Source organism: Choloepus didactylus, chromosome 4 (assembly GCF_015220235.1).
Source record: "Choloepus didactylus isolate mChoDid1 chromosome 4, mChoDid1.pri, whole genome shotgun sequence".
Lineage (NCBI taxonomy): Eukaryota > Metazoa > Chordata > Mammalia > Pilosa > Megalonychidae > Choloepus > Choloepus didactylus.
Genome location: NC_051310.1, coordinates 141051879 through 141068223, shown reverse-complemented (window position 1 = coordinate 141068223; position 16345 = coordinate 141051879). Strand labels below are relative to the sequence as shown.

At 45.0% G+C, this 16345-nt stretch overlaps 1 protein-coding gene across 2 annotated transcripts; it reads right to left on the bottom strand.

The window, feature by feature from the left end:
* Positions 1-7878: 7878 nt before the first annotated feature.
* Positions 7879-15970, bottom strand: CCDC32 (coiled-coil domain containing 32). 2 transcript variants are annotated; one of them, XM_037834306.1, is made up of 4 exons: positions 15855-15970; positions 14468-14723; positions 11801-11957; positions 7879-8733 (listed from the first exon to the last, which is right to left on the bottom strand). In XM_037834306.1, the coding sequence occupies exons 2-4, from the start codon at positions 14709-14711 to the stop codon at positions 8595-8597; spliced, it is 540 nt and encodes a 179-aa protein (XP_037690234.1). In that variant the 5' UTR covers positions 14712-14723; positions 15855-15970; the 3' UTR covers positions 7879-8594. The 2 variants fall into 2 exon arrangements, with proteins under 2 accessions (XP_037690234.1, XP_037690235.1); XM_037834307.1 differs by having other exon boundaries at positions 14468-14718; positions 15855-15927.
* Positions 15971-16345: the final 375 nt, after the last annotated feature.

The following is a 16345-nucleotide window of genomic DNA, read 5'->3' as shown; positions in this document are numbered from 1 at the left end:
CAACCCATAACCTGTGGGTTAGAGAAAGAAAAGTCAAGTCTCAAGAATGGTGGATTTTCAGTAATACGATGACCACTTTCAAATATAAGTTTTCAGCACTCATTTCAAATAGCCTTTTTGAAGTGTGCTAACATACGACCACAGGGTCTGCCATACCCTCTTCTGCTGAATATCACAAGACTTCCCCTTCCTCTGCTGAGTGGCCTGAGACCCCATTCCCTGCCGACCAGAGGCAGCTCCCTGAAAGGATTTGGGGTTATGCTCCTGTGTAAAAGAAAGCTGTAATGCTGGTGGGTTAAGTCATCCACCTCTCTCTCAGATGGTGAGTGTCCAACTTCATTTCTTTCCTAAACGTAGATTTTCAGTAAATGACAAGAACTTATTTTCCATTCTGAGTCTGTGGTCTTGTTTTCCATAGCAGTATGTCCCAGAACGCCGGAGATCTTTTGCATGCCCGTGATCTGCGTGTCTGGAGGTGAGCTGTGCTCTCCACCGAGCTGACCTGAGGCTGCCCTGCACCTCTCGCCTCTGCCTCAAGGGGTCACCCATGAGCACCTCTTCCTGGTGTTTGTATTCTGCCCCTTACAAGAAAGAGGAGGGGAGTGGGGCTTGGAGAGAAATTAGTCACCTTCACTGGTGTGTGAGGACGGGAAGGGGCTGAGTCCCAGCCCCCTTCAAACCATGGGCAACAGCTGGTTGGACTTCCCTTCTTGTGCCCTCGCCAGAGAAGTGGACACTGGGACCCAGACCCATCTCTCCCCCCGACCTGGCAGGCATGGGAACCAACTATGGAGGAAACTTCAGTGCTGGGGGAAGTGGAGGGAGGGTTGGAATGCCTTTTATTTTAGGTATCTTTCTTTGGACTTGTGCATTTCTAATACTTCTATTTTTAAAAGAATCATTTGGCTTTTTGTTATAGCATATTTTCCTTAGAGCAATAAAGGCTTTTGCAATATGGAAAAAGTGACATTTGATCCGAAGGAGTCTGGAGGGGGCTCCGAGTGTGGGGAACTGACCTTACTAACCACCCACCCAGAGGCTGCCTGCCGGTGAAGTACGAGCGGAGCCTCCAGGGACGATGTCCAGTGCCCTCTGCAGGTCCGTTCACAATGCGAGTCTGTTGGTGACGATCCCAGGAGCATGTGTGCTCACATGTGCATGTGTGCGTGCCTGAGCTCCTGCTCCTCTTTCTGGGGTCTCTCTGGGTCACTATCGCTAAACCTCTTTCTCTCCCTTTCACTCTACTGACAACTCTCCCCGTTCTCAGTTTCTCCACCTCTTCTTTCAGCTCAGCCCAAAAGCCCCGAAGGCTGGGACAGAAGGAAACAGTTGCTGCTGCTTTTCCCCAGCTCCCGCTCAAACCTGACACCCACGGAAAGGTCAAGCCCACGTGGTTCTGCACATCCCTGGCCTGGCCCGCCCTGGCTGTTACCATGACGACAGCTGGGCTGGCAATGTCCTCAGCCACCTCCACTCAGCACGTGGGGCGGCTGTCCAGGCTCCAGGCTCGGCAAAGCCACCCTGCCGGGGGTTCTGGAGCTATAGGGCCTCTGGGAATATGAATAAACAAACAGACAGAGAAAGAAAAGCAGATCAAGACAGAGATGCACACATACTGTCAGGGACAAAGAGAAATATGCATCCTTAGGGCATGGAGAATATGAAGATGCAGGTAAGATGGTGCCAGAGCCTTGGAGACACAGAACTGAGGGATGAATAAAGCAAAACAGAGCTGGAGACGGGAATAGGGAAAGGAGACAAGGAGAGGCAGAGAGACCCCAGGATGATACAGGGAGAGAAGCCCAGAGTGAAAGAATAAATAGTGGATAGGGCCAGGAAGGAGGAAGAGAAGAGGAAGAGAGCAGAGGTGGACAGCAGAGGGGCGTGAGAGGTGCCCAGCTCTCACATGCCCTGGCTGCCGATCCCGGTAAATTCCCTTGTTTCTGAGCAGGGCTTAGATCCAGAGGGCTTCTCTTTGTCTCATCCTCTCCGAGGTCTCAGGTGGGGTCAGTGTGGATTTGCTGGCCAGGCTCCTCCTTGGTGGGACAGCATTTGCCACCTTAGGAGAGGCATTTGCCCTAAGCTAACAATGGTAAAATTGAACTCCACCCCCACTCCCACCCCTCCTTGACCTAGGGGGGGCCTGGATTCCACTTCATCCCAAATGCGTCATACTTTGTCTCTGCTCAGCCTCTTCCAGAAAGTGAACTGGGCCTCAGAACACTGAGCAGGAGTGGTAAAAAATCAGGCACAATTTAGGGAGTAATCAATGAGTGTGAACGTCAGAGAGGATGAAGCCCCCTGGAGGTAATTACTGTGAAATAGGAGAGAAGCAGTAGGCTGGACACACAGTGACTACCACACAGGAGTGTGGGGATAGGGGGGTTGCCGGGAAGGGAGGGAGAAAGAGAGAGGTGGGTTTAGAGCTCTGACGAAGGCAGACCAGGGAAGAAGTAGGAGTGGTGGGCAATTTGGGTTGGTTCTCAAGCCTGGGTAGGAGCCCTGCCTCCAACATGAGTGCCACGATTTTCCATCTTCAAAGTGTCTCGAAGGCCGTAAATGAGGGCTCTCAGGGTCTTGGAATTCTCAGTCTTTCTTCTTAGCATTTTCTTCTAAACTAGGGCCATAATTAGCCCATCAGCACAGGAAATTCTGGAGCCAATCCAGCCTTTGAACTGTCCTGACCCTGCCAGGTGTATAGAGGGGGTAATGGGGCCAGTGCCCCTAAAGTAACCATGACCCAAGCTCAGGTGTGGGTGTTGAGTAGAAAAGGTGCCAGCCTGGAGAGCCCATTGCCCTGGTGCCCTCAGCACAGAGAGCCCAGTAAGGGGGCTGAGCCCCAGAGGGGAGACCTGAGTCCAAGAGGGTATGGGGGGACATTCAGACAAAGCTAGGCTGAATTAGTCAACCTGGCAAAATCAGTCCACACATTGGGTCAGAGACCAGAATGTGACAATCAAAGGTCCTGCTCTGGCCCTGGAAGGTGGATCATGGAATAGATGGGAAAGGGACAGTGGTGGGTGTTGATGCCCTGACTGCACGCTAACAATGTTCCACCTCTCTCCTTCTCTGCCTGGAGACTTTTCTCAGCCCTTGCAGGACATACTGTAAGTGGCAGAGTATTAACACCCCCATGGGGAAAATCCCAACCAATGAAGGATGGGCATCAGTGGATTAAAACCCCAGATTTCTCCATCATTCAGTAGGGAAATTCTGAGCTGTGATCTTTACAGTCCCTCAGAGTAATCCCAGAGGGGACTGAGCCTTAATTTCCCACCATGGACCCACTCAGTGCACACTTCTCTGTCTCATTGTCCTTGTTCCTTCACTCCTGTTGACTCCCTTGACTCATGGTATGTGTTCAGAGAACATGAATTAGCCCCAGAACTCATGCAGGACCCACCTTTTTGTGGTCTTCCCAGCCCAAGAGCCTGTCCCACAGGGCGACGCTAGGACTGGAGTTGTTGGAGGGCTCTGACTCTGACTGCTTGGTAGTGGCTAATGGGTGTTCATGGAAAGGAGTTATTTGTCATATAGGGAGGGGAAAGGAGAGCTCACCAGCTCTCCCACCCAGACACTGGGGAGGCCAGGGCTGCCATACTAACAGTAATCCCCCACAGGTCTCCAGTTGGCAGCCACAGACTTTCATACTCAGAAAGGGCTGTAGGGGTCACCTGATCTTCTCTGACACATGATTAAACATCTCCAGTGACAGTAACTCCTTACCTTTTAAAAGGCAGCCCTGCCCATTTCTGAATATCTATTAGAACATTTTTCTTATACTGAATGGTAATTGGTATCCCTGAAACTTCCTGTCACTGTTCCTAGTTTGTCCTTTGTACTTCAATATCTCATCATTCTATCCAAGACTCGTCCAAATATTTTAAAGCCTCCCTGTCTTATTTAAATCTTTTTTTCCCAGACCCAAAACAAAAAAAATCTTATTGCCTTGACCTTTCTTCACATGACTCAATCTTCCAAGCCTCCTCATGCTGGACCCCTCCTCCAGGGAGCACGATGATTGGTCAATGCCCCTCTTACAATGTAACGCCAAGATGACGCCTCGGGGTGGCATGACCAGTGCAGAATGTATTTTTGAACAACTATATTCCAGCTACATTTCCACTTTTGATTACTAAAACTGTAACTTTTTTGGCAGCTACACCCCACTGCTGACTCAACTGAATGTTAGGGCATAGATCGTCTGCTATTTTGGCTTCTCGACATCACTTTTCCCTTTCTCCAGGTAACAGTAACCTTCCCCCACTGCCTGTTCTCTTGGTTCTGGTAGGATTGCCAACCACAGAACCCTTTTCCTCTGGCCCTAGGTTTAGGCCCATGATCTAGGCCCAACCAATTAAAGCATCCTCTTACCCTGATCATAGAAATTGGTTCAAGGATGAGCATGGACCCAATCAAGGACAGAGTCCTTCCTTGGGATTTATTACATGGAGTTGTAAGGGAGACTTCTATCTTTCCTCTGGGGTTTCTAAACTGGGATGATACACAGATACACAGAGAAGAGTCAAGAGTGACAGAAAGAGGGTCTGAAGAAATTATTCCTCAATGTGGGGCTTCATATTTATTCCAATTAGGTTTCAGACTTTGTACCGTTCCCATCTATAGACACATTTTTAAATTCTGGTTCTGTTATTCAATCAGTTACCTATTTGATAAGGATGCCTTCTATGCATTCATCCAAATCATTGATAAAAATGTTAAGCTGGACAAAGTAAAAACAAAACAAAAACCCAGGAAGAAAAAAAAACAGCAGCATGCCAGTTAATGAGTATTCTTTAGGGATGGTGGTTCAAACGGCTATGAATCTACTCAGTTGTACTTTTATTCACCTACACCTTCTATTGTATTTCCCAGATCTCATGACTTGATCAGGCAACATGCTAAAGATCACACTGCCCTTTGGCATTCTGCTGAGTTGATAATTTCACCCAAAAGTGATGTAAGATTAAAAAACCGAAACTGGTCCTAGGGATCACCTATTCTTTAAAATGCTTGTAATCTTTCAGCAACCCATCTCTGCTCCTGTACATGTGCCTTCACACACACACACACACACACACACACACACACACACACAATACCCTCTCCCTCTTTCCTCCGTCCACTTCTGTCTCCTTTCTCTCTACTTATCTCATCTGCTAAAGGAAAAATTTCTAAAAGGTGGATTAGGTCAGCACAAACGGAGAAAAGAGTGTCTGTTTCGGAAAAGAATACACTTACTTCAGAGCAATTTGTGACACGTACCACTTGGGAAAGGGAAGGTAAGTAGAATGGAAGATGGACATCCCTTAGCCATACACTGAGGGCTTAGTAAGGTCTTGGGCTGGAAAGCAGGAAATCAAGAAACAAGAGGCCCACTGTCTCTCCGCTGTGGCTGTGGGAGACCTTGAGCCCTCTGTCGCTGCACCATACTGCCTCCCACAGGCCAAGCTTTCTTTTTGCCTTTAGGCCTTTGCCATTTTCCTTTGGCAGGACTCTTCTCCACCTCCATAACCTTATCCCTCTATTCCCTCTAACTCCTGCTCATTTTTCTGCCTGTCTCCTACTCCCTACCCCAATTAGCCGAGGGGTCTTGCCCATTTGCCCTCCAAGTCAACTACATTTACACTTACAACACTAATCGGGTAGACCAGATCTCCCCATCCATTGTGCCCTGTGGGAAGATGTGGTTTTGTTTTATTCACCTCTGGGCACAGTGCCCAGAGCATGGCATTGCCTCACCAAATAGATGAATGAATCTGTGCCTTAAATAATCCACTTCTGGGTTCAAGTAAACAGCCCTCCCACAAACCCAAGATTGCTCTGGCAGTAACCTATCTTAAATCTTACAACCAGTGTTGGGCCAAGGCTTGTAAGGATAATTTGGAATTTTCAGGAAAATATTGGCTGTTTCATGTGGCTGGGGCTGTTCTCAGCCTTGGGGGACTTACTCCAAGGCAGGGCCAGGGAGCAGCTCCAGGTCAGCTTCAGTCTTCCAGCAACAGTCCTCGTGGGCAGGACTGACTGTGAGGGACGGACGTCAGCAGCATTTGTTTATTTGCTGTGCCTACATCCAGAGCGTATTTCTGGAACAGGTATTGGACACAAGCCTGTGCCATTCCAGCACGGATCTTGCCAAGCCCTGGGGTGATGAGTACATGAGCCAGCACAGAACAGTGGTGGTCACTTAGCGTCTCTCCCTGCTCCAACCCAGGCTTCTCTGGGTCTATCAAGCCACTACTGCCTTACCCCTGTCAGTAATTACCCTTCCCAGGCTCTAAGGTTCAGCACAAAATTTTGCTCCATTTGCTTTAACTTTCTATTTCACTAAGGACTTGAGTTAAGAAAAAGGTTAGGGGTGATAAGAAGACTTTCTCAACTCATAAATATTACCGATTTGAGAAAGTCCTAACTGGAGTTCCTTGGAGTTTCCAGAGTCAAAGGAAACAGATCAGCATTTAGGGCCAATTTATATGTTTCCTATGGTTAGTCCAATTACTGAAAGGGAACTGGAACACAGAGAGGGCATTTGACTTATTTATGATCACACAGTAAGCCATGAGACTGATAAAGATAGCACCCAAGACTCTTGGTTTCAAGTTTAGTGCCACTTCAATAGCCTAAGTAAATCTATATTAATAAGTTAGCTTTGAGAGCTAATATCAAATTTGTTTTGATAAAAGGAGTTTCACCTTTTTTAGAGCTGTCACTTAAGCTGCCACCTCTAAACCAATTAAGAAACCACAGTTACAATACATTGGGCTCCGTTCTATGGAGACATGTCTCTACAGTTAAGAGAGATCTGGGGCCTTCCTTTCACACCTCACCCAGGCTTTTACCTGGGGCCAAAAGGCTTTCAGTTATACATCTCCTTTTTGGTTTTCTAAATACCCTTTCCCCTCTTCTCATACTAAATTTTCTGCTTCTGAAGAAGGGAAAAGGCAAGGTTAGAATCTTGCCTAAATTACAGAAACACAATTTCTGGTTCAGAAACAGTCTCTTAACAACCTATGACCAGTGTTTTAGGACTTCAGTGCTTTTTTTCTCAAATTGTTACTGAGAGAGAATAATTTTTAGTTTATCATGTAGGGAAAAGAAAAATCTTTTTTTTTTTTTTTTTCAAAAATTTTTTTAAAAAGAAACCTATGCATCCATTGAAAGCCAACAGATGGCTCTAGAGGAGGAATGAGGTCTGACACCGGAACCCCAGGAAGAGACGGCAGCTTGCAAGCTCAGTTCTGGGCCAGATGATGGTAGTGTTCTGGCTTCCTCAAAGTGCCTGGGGGCCACGGGGGCCACTCACCATGTCACAGGTATCCTACTAATACAAGCAGTAGCAACAAAGCTAACATCGACAGCCAATGTAAAAAAAGAGGAAAGTATATCTGGAAATTACTATAAAAATATTCTTATCATTAAGCGGGTATACCAAATCAGTTGGTTGGCTCCCACCCTTTTGGGAAAGGTAAATACTTGATTAGAAATGAGCAAATTTTCTCTGATGATTTTTATAGCCACTCTGTTCATCATCAGGGATTTGGACCCATTACCCAGAAAGAACCTCCATGGAGCCATGGTCCAAGGGCCTACGGAGGGACTGAGGTTTTGGGTCGTCAGAGGGCATGTGGTTATAAACAGAAGGTTGCCAAGGTTACCAGCTCCCCTGCAGTTGGGCATGTGTTTGTCTTTACAACCCCCCCATTTGCCTGGGAGCATCTCCCTGGGAGGAACCAGTTAATAGTGCCACACATAGCTATTCCAATGAGAAAAACTTTATATGGACAAAACATACTGAACAAGAACATGATAAACTAAGATGGAAGCTCTGGCTCTGTCAGGAAAGCAGCCACAAGGGACAAACTTGAAACTAGTCAAGAGTGGCGTCAAACACTAACATCAAATTTATCAGTCTAATTTTGAACCTGGCCCTTTTTAAGTGCAGGAGGGAAGTTGGGGGTGGGAGAGGGAATCATGCATAAAACAAAAAATACACATATACACACACACTAACACCTACATTTTCACACTTCTTTCACCGTTTTCCCCTCAAGGAATAAATCAGACAAAAGGAAAAGCCCAGCCTCTTTCCCTCTATATTTACTATAGATTTGTTATAAAAGCCCCAGACAGGGCTTGGATGCGAGGAGGCAGGCTTCACTCTTCTTGGCCCCATTCACTCCTGACAATTTACTATGGAAATGCTTGAGACATAGGCAGGGAACACCCAGAGGAGGCAAGAAGAGTATGGCTCACTTCTACATCACACACAAGAAGGGCATCAGTTTCTCCAAGTACTTTCATACTTGGTCCCTCACTGGATTTCTAGCAGCCTTCTAATCTGCAGCAACAGAGCTCAGTCACGCTGTGAGACAGAGGAAAGCAGTATTTTGATCCAGCATGCACTGGGTCAGTCCCTTCATCCAAAACAGTCACACATGCCAGCCCCAAGCAGTCCTCAGGGGCCTGCAGCTGTTTGTTTTTCTGGAGTGGAGGTTTGGGCTTTTCCCTCCTTAGATCTTTTCTGGTGGCTGCTGCGGAGCTCTCCACCTTTCCCTCTGGACCCGAGGCAGCTGCTTGGCCTGTGTGTGTGTAATTTACTGTTCCACGGCTGCTGGCTCCTCCTCGGCCGCCGGCTTCCCAGCCTGTGACTCTGGAGGAATCAGATACTGGACCTCCTCCGTGCTGATGGCTACTTTATCTGGCTGCAGCCACCTCTTGAAATGTTCCAACGTGCTATGAAAGAGCAGGAGAAAAAGGGTGCCAGCATCAGACCTTGCTGATTAATTGCTTAATGATTATCTCAGTTACTCAAATACTGCCTACCCGCCCACCACCAATTGCTTCCCACAATTGTTTTTCACTGCTAACGTGGGGAGGACAACACTACTCCTCTGACAGCTGTGCATCCTGGCATCTCTGCGGCATAATTTACCCCCTAGTGGGCACTTTGGCTATAAGCAGCACCAGGCCCCCTTCAAATGCAGAGCCTCTGAAGGCTTGATGAGAATAGCTGAAAGGGCTCATGCCTCAGTCCTGTCTTTTTTTCCTCAAAACTGGAGGGATGAGAAATTGCCAAGGGAAAGAAACACTCAAATAAATACCAAATTATTTCTGAGGCAGAAACCTGAGCATCTTTAAATCTCTTATACCTCAGGCAGTCTGAGGCTCAATTATTCTTCTAGCATTTATTTGCACTAAGTGGGATTCCTTTTTGCTTTTTTTTTTTTCTGGCGTGGGATTTTTGTTTCTTTACTTCATCCAATAGCAAGATGCCAAGATAGAAACATCTGAGCAGCAAATGCCCCCCACAAAGGAATGGCTATTATGCCAGACTGCTCCCTTTTTGTCTGGATCCGTGGGGAGGGGGAAGTGGGATTGTCAGGCTCAGTGGTCCTCCTCCCACCTTCTTTAAGTACCCAGGATCCTCCACTTCAAAGCTATTAGATATTCACAGTAAAATATAAATGACTAGAAATAATGAAAACGTTATTCTACGCTCTTTAATAGCACAAAGTCTAAAGCCAAGAAATGAAGCCATAACCAGTGGACTTTTAGGTACCCATCAGTATTATTGGGGAATTATGTTTCGGACAATGAGATTTCTCAGCCCATTACTCCCTTGCCAAAAACATACCACAAGGGAGGGGGGCTCACCTCCCTGGCCTTTATAGACATGAAGACCCACAAAATTCCACTGCAAAATGCCCTTTGTCTAAAACAATAAACTTTGAAGTTTGAAAACAAATGCATATAGACTGTTGCCTTGTTCTTGTTTTGAACAATGACAGAAAGAAACAATCCCCCAGATGTAGGCTAGGGGAAACCAATCCAAAGTCAGAGGGCAGCAAGAGCAGCTGACGGACTCTAATGCCCAGAGCTCAGGGGAATCAGGTGTGACGAGGGCATTTAATCTTCCTCTACCACACTTCTCACGGAATTGTTAAAATTATTTCCATAGAGAAAGGAAAACCACATGGAAAGGTTAACCTGAATCTTGGTGCTGATCTGATTCCAGAGAAAGAGAATTCCTACTTGAAAACTTGGCAGGAGAAAGTTTTGTCTTTTCTTCTCAAAACTGGAGAGGAAGGAAATATTCAGAGGGAGAGAGATTATAAGTAAATACCAAATTATTAGTGGGTCAGGAATCTGTGCAACTTCAAGCCTCCTATGTCTCTGGGGCAGTTTGAGGCTCAACCCCAAACTTATCTTTAAAGACAGAAAGAGCCAAATTTATATTATTTTCTGTACCCTCAGAAGGTAGTTGGTCTGACCTCAGACCATGTAATGTGAAAGTACTTTGAAAAGTTAAAAAAATGTAACCATGGCTTTTCGTGCTGATGGTCCCGCAAACATGGTGAGCGTTCCTAAAACCCACAGACTTTCTATAAGAAGTGTGGCAAGTACCAAGGAGGGTGAGGATTCTCTGTTTGTCCAGGGAAAGGTGCGTTATGACCGGAAGCAGAGTGGCTGTGGTGGGCGGGCTATGCCAATTTCCCAGAAGGCGGCTAAAACTACAGACCGTGCTGAGACTTGAATGTGTTGAGTCCAACTGAGATATAAGAGAATGATGGCTACTGAGACATGTAAACACTTTGAACTGGGAGGAGAAAAGAAGAGAAAGGGCCAAGTGATGCAGTTCTCAGCTTCAACTTTTGCTTTATTATGAAGACAATAAAATTTTGAGATTATATTCAATAAGGAAAAAATTTAACTATGAAGTTTTATTCACATACTGTCAATGATTTCAGCAGCAGCATCTACATCGGACCCTAAGGGACTGTCAAAATCAATGTTAATGATATGCTGCAAACAGGCTAGCTCATATTCCCTCAAGAGCTTTTGTTAAAATTCTGGTCTTTACTCTCTGCCAACTTTTTATTTTGAAAAATTTCTGACTGAACTGTAATATTCTGAAAGAATAATATTAACAATAGCTAAAACTTATATAGTGCTTATCGCATGCCAGGCACTTTTCCAGGCTCTTAATATATTATAACTCATTCAACCCTCACAACCTTATGAGGCAGGAGTTATTACCCTTGCTTCGCAGAGGAGGTAACTGAGGCACACAGGTTACCTGCCCAATAACATACAACCAGTAAGTGGCAGGGCCACCTTCCTGAGTGTCCAGCCCCATTCTGCTCATTGTGGCAGAATGTTCTCTCCACCTTTCTGCATCCCACCCACATGCGGGTTCTGCTCAAGTGCTGCCTCCTTCCCCGGCATGAAGATCACAGCTCCAGGACCTCTCAACACCCAAAGGACTTCTGTCATTTCCACCCATCTGGATCCTCTCTCGTGCTGCCTTGTCTCGTTAGGGCAAAAATAAGGGGGTCTAAAACTTTCTTACAGGCCCCTCTCCACCATGGCACAGTGCCATCATAGAGTAGATGCTTAACAAATTCATTCATTTACTCCACACAAATTTATTGAGTGGTTACAATATGATAGAAACTGTAAGGCAATGAAGAGTCAGAGGTAAAGAAGGCACAGTTCTAACTACTTATGATTATCACTTTCTCAAGCGAAGATGGTTCTTCCTCAACTCTATTTAATTGTGACCAAGATGTAGAGTAGTCGTCTTTTAGCAAAAATACCCAGTATCAAAAATCTACAGCTGGGCTGAAAGCAAATACAGCAACTTCACAAAGAAAGATTTCTAAGTTTTAGAGAAGAGTTGAAGTGGTATGTATCAGCCAGTATCAGGACTCAGATGTCACTATCCCTGAATTCTTTAGAGAAAGAGAAATGTCCTCAGTGAAACAGATAGTCACATGGAACTGGACTGGGAATCAATTACCTCTCATCAGAATCAAGTCCATCCACAAAGAAGTCTGATGCTAACTTCTCCTGGAGGAAACGATCCCAGCATTCCTTCTTGGCTTGGGCCAGGGTTTGAAGCATGTCCTTGGAGGTCACTTCCTGATTTAAACCTTTGATTTTTCTCAGTTTCTTCTCTAAAGACAAAAAAAGAAGTAGAGCTTAACAAGGAAAACGAGTATGAAACGAAACTAACTAAATCTAAAATGCAAAATGCCAACTTAAAAATTCTTTCACTAATGAGTACATCCACACCCCCTGCAAAAGGGCTCATTTCTTGAGGACAGATAAAAAGGAACGAACATTTTTCCTTTTCCTTCAAATGTCCTTGCATTGTATCAAATAAATATTTAACCCCAGAAAAGGGAAGAGCCATAGGTTCTCATAAATAAATTGATGGCATGCTTTCTTTGAAATCACAGCTCAGCAGGTATCTCTCTAAGGAATGCTTGTTTTCCCTGACTTAACATGTGTATACCATCACCTTTTTTCAACCCCTTGAAAATAGTCTCTTTGAGGAGTAAATGGTTTTTCTTTTTGTTACAGTGACAAGAAGAGGTTTCTAAACCCCACGAGAAAGAATCAGAGAAAATGATGAGAGATCCAATGGTTCATTAGACACTAAGATTGACTTGATGAGAACTCAATAATAAGAGACCTTTAAGATCTCTGTGTGTGATTAAATTCTGGATTAAAGAAAACAACCTCTCAACATTTTTAAAGTTGTTCAACTTGTGGTCTGGATTTTTGAGAGTAATGAAAACAAATGTCATCCCTTTGAGAGTGGTCCATATGGCTTCCTGGTGATAGATGTTTAATTCCTCTTTTTTGTATTTTAAGTACAATTATTGGACAGACTTTCTTTTTCTGAAAAATACAAGAAAGTATATCACCATTTACCTTCTGCCTTAATTTAGTCTTGCCTTCAACTATAATACATGGGTCAGTGATGGCTTTTGGGGGAAGGGGAACTGGATTGAAGCCCAGAACCAACAGAAACTATGATTTGCAAGCCTGTTTCCGTTTCTGAAGAAGCCACATGAGCTGGCACCAGTGATCAAAACAATAAACACCTGTTGTTACTGTAAGTCTCCATCAAGAGCTGTAAAAGGACAAAAAACAAAAAACAAACAAAAAAATCTTGCAGTTGATAAATGTTAAATATTTGAGGGGTTTTAGTTTCTCCTTGAAGACGTGAAGAGATGTTAAATCTCACATTTAACTGGCTAAGCCCTTAACTGTTGCCCTTACTAGTAGATTCTCTTTGATATAGATTTATTTGGCAATAAAAACAATCTTCATGTTGTCTAGCCTTGGTTCAACGTGGAAGGTGCTCTGTTTGGGCTGGAAAAGGTCTTCTCTCTGAGTGTGCTGAGCCACAATTAGGTCTGATCTAGGTAGGACAGACAGAAACTGGTGCCATTAAATACTTCAAACCTCCAGTACCTGCCATAGGAAACAGAAATGGCTCTTACTTTCCTCAGAGAAGGAAATTTTAATCATCTTCTTAACTGATTTTAGAAAGGAGCAGTGGAGTTCAATTTTCAGAACTAGTCTTCACCAATCAAAATCATCACGGTCTCCATGAAAGTTTCTTATAACCCCTGGGCACATAGCACCAACCAGCTCTCTTGGACGCTTGCATTTTCTCCTTATCATCTGGCTACAACAAAACAATTTTCAGTCTCTTCAGCCATGGCTGCAAGCATTACTTTTATATCCAGTCTGACAAATTTCACATTACACCCTAGTCTTTCTCATCATCCATTATTCCACCTGTGTTTTTCTTCTTTTTTCCTCCAGTACATCATTAACATAATTCCTTTTATTTTTCCAAGATATTGCTTAGCAATCCCACAAGTTCTCCTCTGTGTCTTCTTTCTGTCCTTCCTCAAAAGCACCTTCTTCTTGAATTGCCTTTCCTTCCTCAAAAAATTATTCCCAGGCTTGGTTTTGTGACACCCTCTGGGTCACTTGGACGGATGTTCAACAATAAAAGGATACCACAATTCCAAAGAGAGGCAATCGTTGTCCTAGACTGACATTTCTCTTTCCCCCTAGCATGGGACAATCTCTGCTGTGTTTGGAGCCTCTCTAGCTTACACTTAAGGCCACAGAACAGGGCACTGAAGGTATGTTCAAGAAATATTTAATAAAATAGCTAACAAGAGGCAGAGTGAGTTTTATATTAGCATACCCCCATTCCAACAGTCACTCTATTTAACATGACAGTTTTTCAAACTGTAGCTTTGGAAATCCACACGTAGCTCTGAGGTTATGGTCTTCCAGAATGGCATAATGTTTGACACTTTTGAGTTATTTGACTATATAGGTTTCCAATAGTGGGCAAGAGATGCTACAAAACACTAAGAAATAAAGAAGAATTTAAATGAAATAATCAGAAGCAGGAGGTGACAAAGACTGTTTTAAGTGATGTGCAAGGAAAGGGTAGCTCCTTCCCAACAACCTAATCTAAAAGACCCCTTAAAATTACATCTGAGAGATAAATAAGGTGAGGAGAAGAAAAACAAAACAAAACAAAAAAAAACTAAGAATAGAAAAGCAGTTTTGATATTACAGAACTTCAATATGTTTCCTTAAAACCACCAGCTTCTGATTAAAAAAAAAAAGAAGCCACTTAAATTACCTAGAGATGCTAAATACAATTCTGAATCCTGCAAGGGAGCCCAAGGCTTTAGAGCTGGCTTCACAGCAAAGTTTGCTGCCTCACTTTGGCCTTCGCCTGCAGGATAAGAATCCACAAAGGAGTCTGAGAAGGCGTTGTTGGCACCATCCTCTTGATCAGGATTTGGCAGACAGGAACAGATTTCAGCCCAGAGGTCCTGGCCAGATCTTGTGGCTCTCAATTCAGTGCTCTCAAACATTTTCATTTGGAACCTGAGCTGAAAAACAGAGGCTCAAGTGAGTAAGAAATGGCTTTAAGGATACAGTATAAGTGTACAGAAATAAGATATTTGCTTACCCATTAAAGGAAAGTAAAAGGCTTTTAAGAAGTTTCTTTTGTCAAAACTTAACACCTATCAGATTCATACATTACAGATAAGAAGATGAAGATAGGGGAATTGGGTTCCTCTTCCTGCTCTGCACTCAAGTTGTTTCCATAATGAAAAAGGAATTTTCATAAATAAAAATGGAATTTCTAGGACATTTGCAGTGTGGACAACCAGACTGCACTTTTCTCCAAAGATCTCCAAAATGCAATTGCCTTCTCCTCAGCCAATTAAATTCTGTCTGTCTTCCACAGGGCACAGACTAAAGGTCTTGTACTTCTATCTACATGAGAATAGTAAAAGTGCTGCTTGATGAAAAGTGTGTGTCAGAGCACTGACAATGCAAGGGCCCATGTGTTCACTGCATGGAGAAGATGGACCACATGCCTCCTGTGCTCATTTTAATAGAAACACTGAAAGGTAAGTATTTTCACCATTTTACAGGCTCAGAAGGGTAACTTGCCCCAGGGCACATTACTAATATATAGTAAATCTTTGACTGGAAATCAGATCTGTGCCGCTCCAAAACCCATGTTTTTACCCAATCCACTCCGCCTGCTTGAGAAATATACTGAAAGCTGCTCCGCACACAGTTCGGGAGACTTCATTGCTATCTGGGCTTATAGGATGATTGATAACTTCTTTCGGGAGGGGCCTTTCAGATTAAGACCCCTGCAGGAGAGAGGGTCCAGCCAGTCGCAAGGGCCCGGAAGTAAAAGGGAAAGATAAGTCACGGTGGCCCATGGTAAACTGATGCCAGGGGTCCTCAACGAGCCCACCACCATCCCTAAAGTCATCTGAATCCACCCAAACCATAACTCTGCTTGCACAGGGGACCTCACGACCCCTGGACCGCCAGAACCGCGCAGGGAACCCAAGCGTCCTGACCCGGGGCCTCAGTCGCTCGGGCCTCAAGGGCTGGCTGCGCGGAAAGAGTCAGGCCTGGAGGCCCTCTGTGGTATTCCGGGTTCGGGCTGGAGCGGGGGATACAACACGCTGGGACCCCAGTCCCTCTTCACCTACCCCAGCTGCGGATCCAGCAGCCCGTAAACGCGCGGATCAGTTCAGTCGCGGGCAGAAGGGAAGTGCAGGACGGCACAGTCTCCGCATGACAGATCGCGGAAGTCCTCCAATCACCATCCGACCCGGCGATGCTTTCTGCGTCGATTGGTCTAGAGGAGCGCTGAGTGAGGAAGTGAGGCGCGGAAAGCTGGGCCATTGATGGGCGGGGCTATTGTTGCCAGGAAACGACGGAGTCATGTGGCCAGCGCCCCATCTCTCCCAGCAGTGGGGTTGGTACCGCGTGGAGCTGTGCGTTCTAGTGGCGCTCGGTTCGCCTTCTTGCACTCCCCACTAACACGCTCTGATAGGGAAGCCCAGTTACCAAGACTTTTTACTTTCCTTGGTCTCCTGAGCTTTCAGTTTACCTCTTCGGCAATTCTCTGTGCCCTTATTTGTCCCCTAAAAGTTCACCCTTTGACTATTTAGAGCACTTCAGGTGCTCGGCTGGGGAA